The sequence below is a fragment of the Sebastes umbrosus genome, chromosome 1, assembly GCF_015220745.1.
Source record: "Sebastes umbrosus isolate fSebUmb1 chromosome 1, fSebUmb1.pri, whole genome shotgun sequence".
NCBI classification, from domain to species: Eukaryota; Metazoa; Chordata; class Actinopteri; order Perciformes; family Sebastidae; genus Sebastes; species Sebastes umbrosus.
Window position 1 is genome coordinate 10,133,095 of NC_051269.1, and position 13,034 is coordinate 10,146,128.

A 13,034-nucleotide genomic window follows, 5' to 3' on the forward strand; every position below is an offset into this window, starting at 1 on the left:
AAAAAGAGACTTTTGGATTGTTTGATTTTGTCTCTGTGATAAGAGTTTCCCATGAGTAATGACCAGGATAACAAATGTGGTGAGCAACATATAGTATGACTTACTTCCTACATCATCTTTACTTGCATGTTCGCCTTGTTTTGTGCTCGCCTCATCGGATGGATCCTTATACAGAAATGGCACTCAAACAGTCAGGTATGTCTGTGCAGATTTGTGCGAAAGGTTTTTTAACTGCATATTTGTTTCCATGCATATATTAATACAAAAATGAAGCATGTCTACATCAGATATGTGCACAGTTTTCGGAGGTAGATAGCGAGACCGTCAATTAACAGTCGTACATTTGCCCCCTAGATTTGAGGATCCTGACGGCGGACTGGAGAATGATGAATTTTTGCCCAGTGCAGATGGAAAGAAACCGATACGCTTCACAGATGTAAGTCAAGTTTACAGATTTAAAACAACAGAAAGAGAATTGTTTTTTTTTTAAATTGGACATTTATTGCATGCTCGTGTTTTTCCCCCCTCAGTTTGAAGGAAAGACCTCTTTTGGCATGTCTGTCTTCAACCTGGGTAATGCTATTATGGGCAGTGGAATCCTGGGGTTGGCGTATGCCATGGCCAACACTGGCATCCTCCTCTTCTTGTGAGTAAATAACTGTGTTTGTCACCTGGTGGCAATTTACAAAATATGAGCTGGAATTTAACCATGCAGGCAAAGTCCCTGATGTTAATGGTTGCAGTGCTGAATTGTTGTCAGGTTCTTAATATATCGTTGATTGCGTCTGAAATTCCATACTAACATGCTATTTAGTACGCTAAAACAGTAAATACAATATTTTAGTGTGTCTGAAATTTTAGTATGAAACCAATAATACACAAATTGCAGTGAAATATTACAGTATGCAAACGCTGAACACTACGGCGGCATAAATATCCCACAATGCAAGTGACAACATTCATAACAGACGTTGACGGACAGCTTTGTAACATCAATAATGCTTCAATTTAAGTGTAAGTGTAATATTTCATTTTGCCAGGCATAATTTAGTTTTTAAATTTGATTCCCACAAATCATTGTTTTGGTCACGTGTTTGGCACGGGTTACCATGGTTATGTGTCTCCAACCAGCAAAGAGGCTCTCAGGAGGTGACGACGTAAATTACTGGTCAGCGCGTCCGAAAAGATACATACTACTGTTTATTCACACAAAAGTATGTTGAACGATCGAAGATATGTTGGGTATGTGGTGCATAGTATGTGATTTCGGACGAAGCCATTCATATTCCTTGCATTGCGACAGGAAATAAACTGGGACACATTTAGAATGTTTACGTTTCCAACTGTGAAACGGTCTATAGCTGTACTACTCCTGTTAAATGGTTTCATACACTTAAAAGAGTGGTAAAAAAGAATCAAACGCGCTTTGTAATCCTGGTTGAGACTCTCTAAGTTGCTTCCTGAGGGACTACAGTTGATGAGCGGGCTGCTTTAGTGGTGCGATTAAGGGCCAGCGTGGTGATGGGTTGCTTACAGTAGTGATTGAGTATCTGTCCTGACATCTGGGAACATCATTTACCATGATATTTACCATGATACTACTCATACCCTTTTCCTCTGGCTCCCATCCCCGCCCTCGTTGCTACATACAGACCCCAGAAAGGCCACAGCCCGGAATAACCAAACCTCCAGACCCTGTGTGAGGCATCTGGATCACTCATTTACTTCTTTCTACTCCTAGTTTACTGCTGTCAGACCACGATGACCCCGGTTGTCTTGGTCATGTAGTCTGTGTCTAGTCTACGTACAGTAGCTGCAGAGAACAAGCAGCAGGACTGGGATAGAGAACGGCCTCAGTGTTAGCATCAATTGTGGGAATAGGAAGTCAGCTCAATGCTATAGAGCTTTCAAAGAGTAGCTCCTCTCGTGAAGGATGCAGCAGGCTATTTCATATGAAATTCCTCTTAGTAATTGGGTCAGTTACATTTACATTAGATTTTAAAGCGGCCTGATGCAACCAACCTACAATAAACAGCACTTGCATATCAAAGTTAAACAAAAAATAAACTGCTTGTATCGACAGCCCAACACACAGTAACGCTTTACGCCTACATAGACTTGTGTGTTATGGAAAAACAGTTGGCTTGAATGAGTCATCAGATGTAGATGAAAGGATATTGATTATTATTGAGATAGACAACATGCCAATCAGCATTAAAGCATTATAGGTCACTGTTAGGTGTTCATTTGCATCTCACTTGTTATTTTCCATGTTATAACCTATTTTCATTATATCTCACTGTTAGGTTATTCTTGCTCTTAGTCTGTGTTTTATTGCATTAAACAGCACTGCGTTTTTAAAATCTGTTTATCCCTGCTTTATAAAGGGATTAAAGGCAAGTGGCTCTTTTAAGGAAACAGACCAGAGGCATTTAAAAAGCCTTATTCCTAGAAAGCAAAATAAGCCCAATTATTTATGTATTATTTCAAGTGAAACGCTCTTTGGGGGATTCATATCTCTATACAAGCACTTCATGAAAAGTGAAATAAGACCATGTGTTTATGTAAAAATAAAGCATCGATACAAGCTTCCCTAGTGAAAGATGCTTCATAGCTCTTTGTTCGTGCACCTCGTTTGCTTTAGATGTTTGGCCCTTGTTTGACCTCTTTGGACTACCAACTTTATTGTGGCTGTGGTGGAGGTTACAGCCTGTGGTGTCAAGAGAACTCTTGATCCACCAGCAGAGATACAAATAGATATTCTCATTCCTAGTCAGCATATTTCATGGAGACACAGAAATAGAAGAGTCATGAAGGCGTCAGGATACAGTGGAGGATATTTCTCCATTTGCACTTGGCATCACATACTACATGTGATATTTCCAAAAGGAGACCCATGAAATACATGCTTGTTTGTGAGTTGAGGAAGGTCGGACAGTTTGCACGGCGGTTATGTATGTTACGTAAGCGATAATGTACAGCGATTCGGTCATTATTGTGAAATAGACCCAGACAGTGTCTTGCATCGCCCTGAAGAGGTTTATTTCACAACAATGACCCGCTATAGCTGTACATTATCATGCTTATTATACGGCTACTTACTTAAGAAATCAATAATTTGACACAAAAACAGTTCGTCAGAGTCCGACATCAGAACTGCGCCCATAGCAACAGTCTGTTATACATAGCAACGGTCTGCTATAAAGAAATAACACACCGTAGAACGCCGTGATTGATCAGAATCGAGTATTCAACAAAGCCATGTGAAAATTTGTAGTAATGCTGCTAATGACTGTTCAGTGGAATCCGAGGGCTCGGCCTTCATCCCTCTGCCTACAGACAAGGGCCAGTGGTATTCTTACTCCAGGAAATACAGAGTGTGCAGAAGTGCTGGGAAAAGGTCTGAGAAAGGTGATGGATTTGGGATCAACCTCTGACCCGTTAGGAATGCTGACCTGACAACCCTGTGCTGACTTGACTCTGTAGGAGGACCACTGCAACTCTTAGACACAAAAGAGTTGTGGGAAATCTTGTTTTCATCCATGTGTAGGACTGTTGATTTCTATCAATAGAGAACATTTATATTCTATTATCAAAAGACAGATTATTTCAAGAATGCCTCGTCTTGTTTCATGCTGAATATTTGCTTTAGTGTCACAATGATACTGTACAATTACCGTTTTCAAGCAATGAGCAGCATCAGCTTTAAAATGTCATGCAGTGGCAGGACTGTGACGCTGTGGAAAATCAGCCAACACTGCAGTTCAACTTCCCAGGCTTTATGTAATGGGGTTTTTCCCACACAAAATGTCAAATCAAACAATAAATTGTATACATAAGTTTTGTCACATTGGCGGTAACATCTAGGAACATGCACAGTACATCACGACTTAATGCAAATGGTTGATTGTACGGAAATGAACAGAAGAGGAATGCCAGGAGTTTAATCCCAGAGGGATTAGATTTGGTTGACATTATGTAAGGGATGATGTACAGCGAGCCGGTCATTATTGTGAAATAAACCCAGACAGGGTGATACGCCACAAAAATGGTCCGCTAGAGTCCGACATCAGACCTGCGTCCATAGCAACGGTCTGTTATACATAGCAACGGTCTGCTATAAAGAAATAACAGGCTGTAGAACACCATGATTGACCAATCAGAATCGAGTATTCAACAAAGCCGTGTAATAAAGAGGTATATAATATAGTAAAGGTATATGACTGTCCCTTCTGTATTGTGTCACAGGTTTCTTCTGACTTCAGTTGCAGCCTTGTCTTGTTACTCCATTCATCTGCTGCTCAAATCCTCTGGCATTGTGGGTAAGCCTTGTGTCATGTCTCTTTTCTTCTTTTGTAAAGAAATAGTGTAGCTATATATAATAGTGTACAGTTATGTTATCACAATTATATGTAGACTTGAAAAGCCAACAGTTCTGCTACATCTGATGCAGTTAAACTGGTTGAGGACCATTTAGTCAAAATTAGAAACCATGCTCGACTTTTAGCAAATTAATTAATTAATTAATTAACTAATACGGATTAAAAGTTAAAAGGAAGTTATAATCTGACTGCTTTTAACACACTAAAGCAGTAAATTTGCCAATTACAATTAAATTGTTGTTTACATGCCAGAATGATTCGAAGCCTACTAGAAGGATTTGGTTTCCAGTCCACTTAACTTCTCTAATGGCTTAGACTGATTATAAGAAGGAAAATTAATTAATATGTTTTTTCTATAATCCGTAATGTGTCAAAATTTATAATGTGTAAACAAACATTAAAACTGTGAAAATACCAAATGGTCTTCATCCACCAGTCACAGATGTACAGCATTTTTATTGTTTTATTTTTCTGAAAGTATTTTATGGTGTTGCTCAGAGGGACGTTTCAGCAAACACAACTGAGTGAATATTATTGTTTGTAATCTTCTTACAGGAATTCGAGCTTATGAAGAGCTGGGCTACAGGGCCTTTGGCACTCCTGGAAAAATGGCTGCTGGTATAGCAATCACCCTGCAGAATATTGGAGGTGAGGAGCCAGTGTGTCTTAGTGATTTGTGTGTTCGCACGTGACTGTTTGCGAACTCCCTGTAGCATAAAAACATGAATTATACTCAGAGTTATATCCCCCTTTCCCAACTACACAGATAACTACATATTAAACCTCTAGTATTACTTTGGTTTTTGTTCTTGGCTGTACAAATATGAGGATGTACTAAGAGCAAAGATCCGGCGAAGTGTTGGTAAACAGCTGCGTTCCCATTGCTGCTGGCAATTACAAGAGTTCCTCCCACTCACTGCACAGCATGTACAGTATGGCTGCTTGTTTCTGATTAAAGCTTTGTGGATACACATAAGACTCATATAGTTAATTCAGCCGCATGATTTTAATTGGTTAAATTTGTAATGCTCAAAGACTGAATGCAACAGTTTTCATATAGGTTTTTCAGTCCTAAATATATGCACACATGGATTGAGGTTGATTATCACTGAATGGTGTCATGACTGGCTCACTGATGCCAGTAACTCACTTTCCAGCGCCATGGCCTGGATTTTAGAAATACTGACGTCCCCACCCCCCGCCTCCAAAGCATTTTAAGAACTTTTTATCTATTTAGATTATTTATACATTTTTATACAGTTAAATGTTCGATGTTTGCTCAATTTCATTTTCTGTTTCTCAATTAATTGACTAATTGTTTGATCTATAAAATTTCAAAAACACAACCCGATATGACGCCAAAGCGTGTAATAGACCCGCCTGTCCACCAGAGAACAGTGTGTCAGTGTCGCATTTTGCCTCGCAGAGGTGTGAACGTTACATGCCTGTATGAAGGAGCAGTGCCAGCAGGGGGCAACAAAACCACTCACTAAGGTTTAGGCAACAAAACCACTCACTTAGGTTTAGGCAACAAAACCACTCACTAAGGTTTAGGCAACAAAACCACTCACTTAGGTTTAGGCAACAAAACCACTCACTTAGGTTTAAGCAACAAAACCACTCACTTAGGTTTAGGCAACAAAACCACTCACTTAGGTTTAGGCAACAAAACCACTCACTTAAGTTTAAGCAACAAAACCACTCACTTAGGTTTAGGCAACAAAATTGCTTAGTTAGGTTTAGGAAAAACATCATGGTTGGGCTTAAAATAAGTCTGTGATCGAAGTACAATACGTACAGAAACAACGTAACATCAGTGCAGTAAACATGTCACAAACGTCACAAATGTCACTAATATAACTTACAAAACAAAACCCCACAACAGTCCAAACCCCACAGTTAGTCAGTCTACTATCGCATAACAGAGAAAAACAGCTAAATTCTCATGATGGAGAAGCTATGTAATGTATGGTAATTTTGCTTGAAAAATTACTGAAAAGATTAATCGATTAGTAAAATAGCTAATTAATTCTATGTTGACCGATCAATTGTCTCAACTCTAGTACGTTTTTTTTCCCAACATGAAATTCGTAATGTTGTTTTGAAGCAATACAATTCTGGCCTTTTTTGTCAGTCTAAATGTTGTCAGATTTAAATATACTGAGTCGAATTTGCTGATAAAATACCACCATGTGTCATTTCTCTTAAATTGTAGAAAGTAACCTCCCCGAGTACATGACCTCAGTGTCCTCAGTGGGAGCTACTGCTCTGTCACTTACACAAACATTATGTGACATGGTTTAGCTGATGTCTGTTTGCTCAATATGCCAGCGTATTTGCACACAAGCATGCTTGGCAACACATTTTCACCTTTCCTCTGTCTCGTCTGTTACAGCCATGTCCAGCTACCTGTACATTGTTAAATCTGAGTTGCCGCTGGTCATCCAAGCTTTCCTGAAGGCAGAGCCCAACTCTGAGTGAGTATTATGTATTATGTGCTGCTAGTGAAAGGCATGTGACTCCTGCCTGCTGTCCAGCTGAGACACTGTGTGCAAGGTCAAGGGGCCTGGCAGACTCTGTGGGCAGTGAATATATTCAGTTTGCACCGTTCATTGATTTGTGGGGGTGTGATGAGAATGGCAGCCTGTAATTGGCTGAGCTGCAGGGGGCCCTCGTTTGGACACTATCTGTCAGTTATGTCTACACACAACATAAACCCTCAGTGCTGTCAGCTTGTGGAGGCAACGTCAGAGTCAAGCCACAGACACACACACTGCATAAGGCCATGGCGGACTGAAGTGGATTCCAGCTGTCTGTTCGAATCTAAAAACAAACCTTGTGCTCAAAAGGGATTGCAGTGACTGCAGCAGGCCTGAAATATATACAGTATTTACTGTGTATTTGGGCTGTGAAATTATTAAAATGTTTAGTCGCGATTAATTACAAATTAATCACACTTTTTTTATCTGTTCAAAATGTATCTTAAAGGGAGATTTCGCAAGTATTTAAAACTCTTATCAACATGTGAGTGGGCAGATGTGCTGCTTTATGCAAATGTATGATTATATTTATTATTGGAAATCAATTAACTACACAAAACAATGACAAATATTGTCCAGAAACCCTCACAGGTACTGCATTTAGCATAAAAAATATGCTCAAATCATAACATGGCAAACTGCAGCCCAACAGGCAACAACAGCTGTCAGTGTGTCAGTGTGCTGACTTGACTATGACTTGCCCCAAACTGCATGTGATTATCATAAAGTGGGCATGTCTGTAAAGGGGAGACTCGTGGGTACCCAGAGAACCCATTTACATTCACATATCTTGAGGTCAGAGGTCAACGGACCCCTTTGAAAATGGCAATGCCAGTTTCTCCTTGCCAAAATTTAGCACAAATTAGGAGCGTTATTTAGCCTCCTTAGCAACAAGTTAGTATAACATGGGTGGTACCAATGGATTCCTTAGGTTCCACTCTAGCTTTAAAACCGAGCTTGTGTTAGCTCAGTTGGTAGAGCGGGCACCCATGTAACAAGGCTGAGTCCTAATGGCGGCCCGGGTTTGAAACCAGTGGCCATTTCCGCATGTCGCCCCCTCTCTCTGTGCCCCCATCTAAACTGTCCACTGCCTTATCAATAAAGGCTTGAAAATGCCCCAAAAAATAATCTTTAAAAAAAAAAAAAAAAACTGAGCTACAAACTAAACACCGCATGTTGTGTTAATGCGTTATTAGCGAATTAACTTTGACAGCCCTAATATATATTTATTATATAAACTCACTTGAGAAATATCAGCCACCTATCTCAGCTTTGTGTTTAACTTTAGAGTGGGATAAACTAATACTTGTGTTTGTGTGTGTGTGTGTGTATTAATTTCAGGGTCAGAGGCTTAGCTACAATCGAAATTGACATATGAAGTATAATACCTCTCCCTCTCTGTGTCTCATACACACACACAAATGACAGCAGCAGGTGGTGTAACACGAGGTCGAGCATAAGGACAGGTCAGCTCAGGGCCGGCACACAGCAACTGAGACACTTAGTGAGCCTCCTGCTGTCCAGATCCGTGGCGTCAGGAGGACAGGGTGGAATGAAGGCTGGGTGGTGGGGCTGCGGGTTTGCATGGTCACACCGGGAGAAGGTCAAATATTTGGAAGTAACAGGAATTCACTCTTGAGTCCAACGTCACAAAAATGAGGACTTGGACTTGACTGCTGTGATACTTGACTCCATAAAGACGTGGGCCGGATTAATGCTAGATTTTTGATCCAGATACAAAATACCAATACCAATATTTGAGAATTTAAAAGAATCAAGAATCATGTATCAGCGGATGTCTTTTTTAGGAAATTTTTTAACATATACACACCAAATTTTGTTATCTAAGAATTGTGACCAATATTCGTGCTGTATATCAGGACATTTTACATTTTTAAAATAAAAGTAAATTAGAATAGAATAAAAAAAATCTCAAATAGATAAACAAAACAATGCTATAGGCAGGCCATTCTCATGGTGCGTGTCCACATGTGCGTTTTTGGATGTGAGGGATCGCCTCGCTTCCCAGCATTGGACGCTTGATGGGCTGCCATTAGGCACCAGGCACTAGGAACCTGATTGGATGAACACTTGTACTCGTGGGCTGCTGCTCCCAGCTTTCAACCCGGAACCAACATGGCGGCTCATTTTGAAACTTTTTTTCTCGTATATTACAAAAAAAGCTCACAGAGATGTGTTTTTGAAATCATTTTAGGCGAGAAATAAGCCATGCAGTTGCTGAATCTGTCTTCATTTTAGGTCGACGACGGCTAGTTTAAAAGTTTTTCGGAAGTTTCCAGACGCCTATACCTCAACTTTATGAAAATGAGGAGTGGCCAACGTGACAGTTCATCTCTCGAAACGCAGCTCTACACTACCAGAATGCATTGCACAGCTGCTACCATAGACAATAACTGGGAGGCGTGGAAAGGATGGAGCGTGGACACGTACCATTAACCACACAGCTTACATATTTAATTATTAGGTCCATCCATTGCAAACACTCAGCTACTGTATGTATTAACACATCTTTCATAGCGAATTGTTCAAGGGCAAGACTTGCATTTTGCTCATGAAGTCTTGTAATGTTGATCTGGACTTGTCCTTAGTGACTCGAAACTTGACCTGGATCGGTCTCGATGGACTTGAGATTTGACTTCCCCTTAGCAGCTCTGGATTCACAGCAGCTACGTGTCGCCTCGCATTTGAAAGCTGCACGTCTAAAATGACCTACTGACCAAATATCCTGAGAGGACATGACCTGTGATTCATATGACTTGTCCTGCTTTCAAGGGATCTAGTCTCACAGATCACTGTATGCCAGGGCCACGGCAGACAGCTGATCTGACTGGTTGTGTCTCGTTCAGAGGGTTAAGAATAACAGGCTTAGCAGCTTAAAAATGGGCAGCAGATGCAAAGACTGTTCTGTACACAGGATTTAGGACACAGTGGTCTTTAATGGTTTGTCAATCATTTCTATAAGCTTCCTCTTGCTGGTGCTCAGCTCAGGTCTACAGCTGAGCTCGTGAGATTTTCTATCACTGCCACCGGTTATATTTGTTTTCCTGAGCGAGACACACAACAAGAGTCTTCTTACCTCAAGGACTGAAACAAGTCTATTCACATGACTATAAAGAACATACCGTCTCTTTACTAAAAACTGTTAAATTGGGTCTGATTAAAAGCAAATGATATATCTAATGTTTTTCCTATAACCAACTCTAGGTCACTGTGACAGATTGACACAGAGCACTATGACATGGAGCCAGTCAGACACCCTGATTGCATCCCGGCACCAACATGTCCAAATGTGTTAAAGGGGACCTATTCGTGCTTTTTCCCTTTCCTTTAGTGTGTTATATCGTTTTTTTGTCCACGTCAAAGGGAGTTACTCTCCCACACAGAAACACTGCTCCTGAACTGCCTGACACGCCTTGCTTGAAGTCCTGCCTTTTCTTCCGTAACGTGGTGATGTCACCAAGTAACACACTTTGCCTAGCGGCTAGTTTGGCACGCCCTCAAACAAAGTTAATTTGAGTGGAGCTGGAGCGGAGTCTGAAGAGGTTTGGTTTGGTTGACCAGTCACAACAGTGGGCCAGCTGACCTGACTTATGTTTCATGACGAGCATTCGCAGGAGGTTTGTTTAATGGGAGGACGTGTTTGGTGGTGCCCAACTATAGCCGATGATGATACAGCAGCATGATCCCCCCTATAGGATTAAAGGGGAAGAAGGGCTAAGGTTGGATATGTCATTCCATCCCCACATGTTCAGACTATAGACCTGATCCAGTTAAGGTGGAAACTATGTTTGGGTGTTATGGTATGGGATGAGTAATAGATATGTTTTTAGGGGGTTGGTAAGAAAGAAAGAAATAAAGGGACATAGATGGCAATGATGTGATGGAACAAGCTGGTAATATTTACACTGACGTCTTCGGTGCTGTGTTGTTTAGGCTCCTCGATGTCTTCCTTTTCTGCAACTGTGAACAGTCGCATAAATCATCAGAGTTACGTAATAGTCTCCTCCAGTACTTCTGTCGAGAGCAATATAAGCAGACACGGTTTTTCCACAATCTCAAGGCCAGCGATGTTTCCAGCAGGTTGCTGTTGGTCTGACAAAATGCAGCACATCAACCATTTGCACCAGTAGATTTTTAACAACCGTGTGTTGCTCTCAGGCTGTGTGATTTTAGAAAAAATAGTACCGACATTTCCTGTATTTTTGTCTCCGTCTCTCTACTGTGTACTGTGTCTCTGTGCCATCGTTTGAAATATTGAGCTCACCAAAGTAAACTCTATTTTTTATCCAAACAGTCTGTGGTACATGAATGGAAACTACCTGGTCATGATGGTCTCTGCCAGTGTCATCCTGCCCCTGGCTTTAATGAAACAGCTCGGTGAGTAGAACTGGTACAGTTGGACCTGGTCTGTTTCATCTTCCCAAATTAATAGTGACATTTTTATCTGCCACAAAGAACTAATTTGTCTATTGTAGTTGGTGCAAGTGAGGCATATCACCTGTGTCTTTTTGACACAGGAACCTTTTGTTACTCACCTGCATTTCGACCACTGGGGCCTAGTTGTATGAAAGCCCAGTTTTGTCAAGAAAAAAACAAACATGAAAAGCATGATAAAAATACAAAATACTCAAGTCAAAATGATCAGACAGTAAGTCAAAATTATGAGATACAAAGACTTCCAAGATCATAATTTTGAGTGTTTTTATTTTTATCATGCACAACTTTTTGTCTATTTTTTCTTTTTGTGGTGGAAATGACCTTCCAGAAGTTCCAGTTTGTGTTCCTGGGCAGCAGTTCCTGCGTCCTAATGTTAACGGACTATTAGTCAATAACGTCCTTGTACTTCTCTGCCTATTTGTCTGTTTTTGCTCAAGCTTTGAAGTGAAGCTTGTTACAACATTTAGATCCTTAAAGGGATAGTTCAGGTGTTTTGAAGTGGCGTTGTATGAGGTATTTATCCATAATCAATGTATTACTTACAGTAGATGGCGGTCAGCACGCCCCCAGTTTGGAGAAGCAGACAGGAGTTACCGCGCGGAACCAAAGCAATGTACTGCTGTGGACGAGGCCAGCGGCAAAATTTTAGCCACCTAATAGAAAGACTCACCTAAAAAAAAGAGTAGGCTATATTTTGAATATTATCTCCGGTTTACCTTGCCGTGAGACAGCCCTCTCCGACGAGGAACTGAAGCCGTTGTATCCATCTAAGCTCTCGCCAAAGCCACCAGACTCCATTGAAAAATAAAACTGATTGAGGCAGCGGTGGACCTGCAACTCCTCCCGTGTTCTGCGAGGTAAAATTACAGTTTTTTTAATGGAGTCTGGTTGCACATATAACGGCTTCAGTTCCCCATCAGAAACATAGACTGTAAAGCTGTCTCATGGCAAGGTAAACTGGCGAAAATATTCTAAATATAGCGTACACTTAAACGGATATTGATTTTTTTAGGTGGCTAAAATATGTTTTGCTGCCGGCCCCGTCCACAGCGGTACATTTTTTGCTTCAAAGCATTTTACAGTCAACTCCAATACGCTTACCGAACACATATTATACAATTGCCAAATTATGAAACATTTTCTATCTTTAGGACTTGTTAATTAGGATTATGTTTGCTTTGAAGTGAACTTAGATAATGACATTTTGATGGAGCAGTTACCTTAAAGTCAAGCAATTAGTGTGTGTCTTTATCCTACCACCGGCAGTGGAAACAGCAGGTGCCCAATTAGACATTATTTTCCCTGAGTTTCCCCTAATATACCAAATAAACATGCTCTTTCTGGTCCCACAGTGCTGTGAGGTCATTCTGATGGGGTCATTTTGGGGTCATTTTCTGCAGAAGCCTCATTTATAGAACAGCAGGAAACCCTTTGACTGTACGCTTTGTGCAGTTCTTGTGTAACTAATACAGCTCACAGTAGTCCCAAACAACACACGAAGGCCAAATTGCTCAGGAGCCGTAACGTTAACTGTCTGTTCCTCTTTATTTTCAGGTTACCTTGGCTATACCAGTGGATTTTCTCTCAGCTGTATGGTGTTCTTTCTCTCTGCGGTAAGTTGGTCCAGCTCACATAGTGGCACATTATCACAGTG

At 40.8% G+C, this 13,034-nt stretch overlaps 1 protein-coding gene across 2 annotated transcripts in view; it reads left to right on the forward strand.

Annotated features, from left to right (window-relative positions):
- Nucleotides 1-13,034, forward strand: part of slc38a3b (solute carrier family 38 member 3b) — a 34,547-nt gene that overhangs the window by 14,770 nt on the left and 6,743 nt on the right. The window contains exons 3-10 of one of the 2 annotated variants that reach the window (XM_037776672.1): nucleotides 175-195; nucleotides 355-436; nucleotides 531-646; nucleotides 4,249-4,322; nucleotides 4,938-5,030; nucleotides 6,778-6,859; nucleotides 11,238-11,320; nucleotides 12,935-12,993. In XM_037776672.1, coding sequence (XP_037632600.1) covers nucleotides 175-195; nucleotides 355-436; nucleotides 531-646; nucleotides 4,249-4,322; nucleotides 4,938-5,030; nucleotides 6,778-6,859; nucleotides 11,238-11,320; nucleotides 12,935-12,993 — 610 coding nt within the window. The remainder of the gene's footprint in view (nucleotides 1-174; nucleotides 196-354; nucleotides 437-530; nucleotides 647-4,248; nucleotides 4,323-4,937; nucleotides 5,031-6,777; nucleotides 6,860-11,237; nucleotides 11,321-12,934; nucleotides 12,994-13,034) is intronic. The other variant, XM_037776673.1, reaches the window with a different exon arrangement.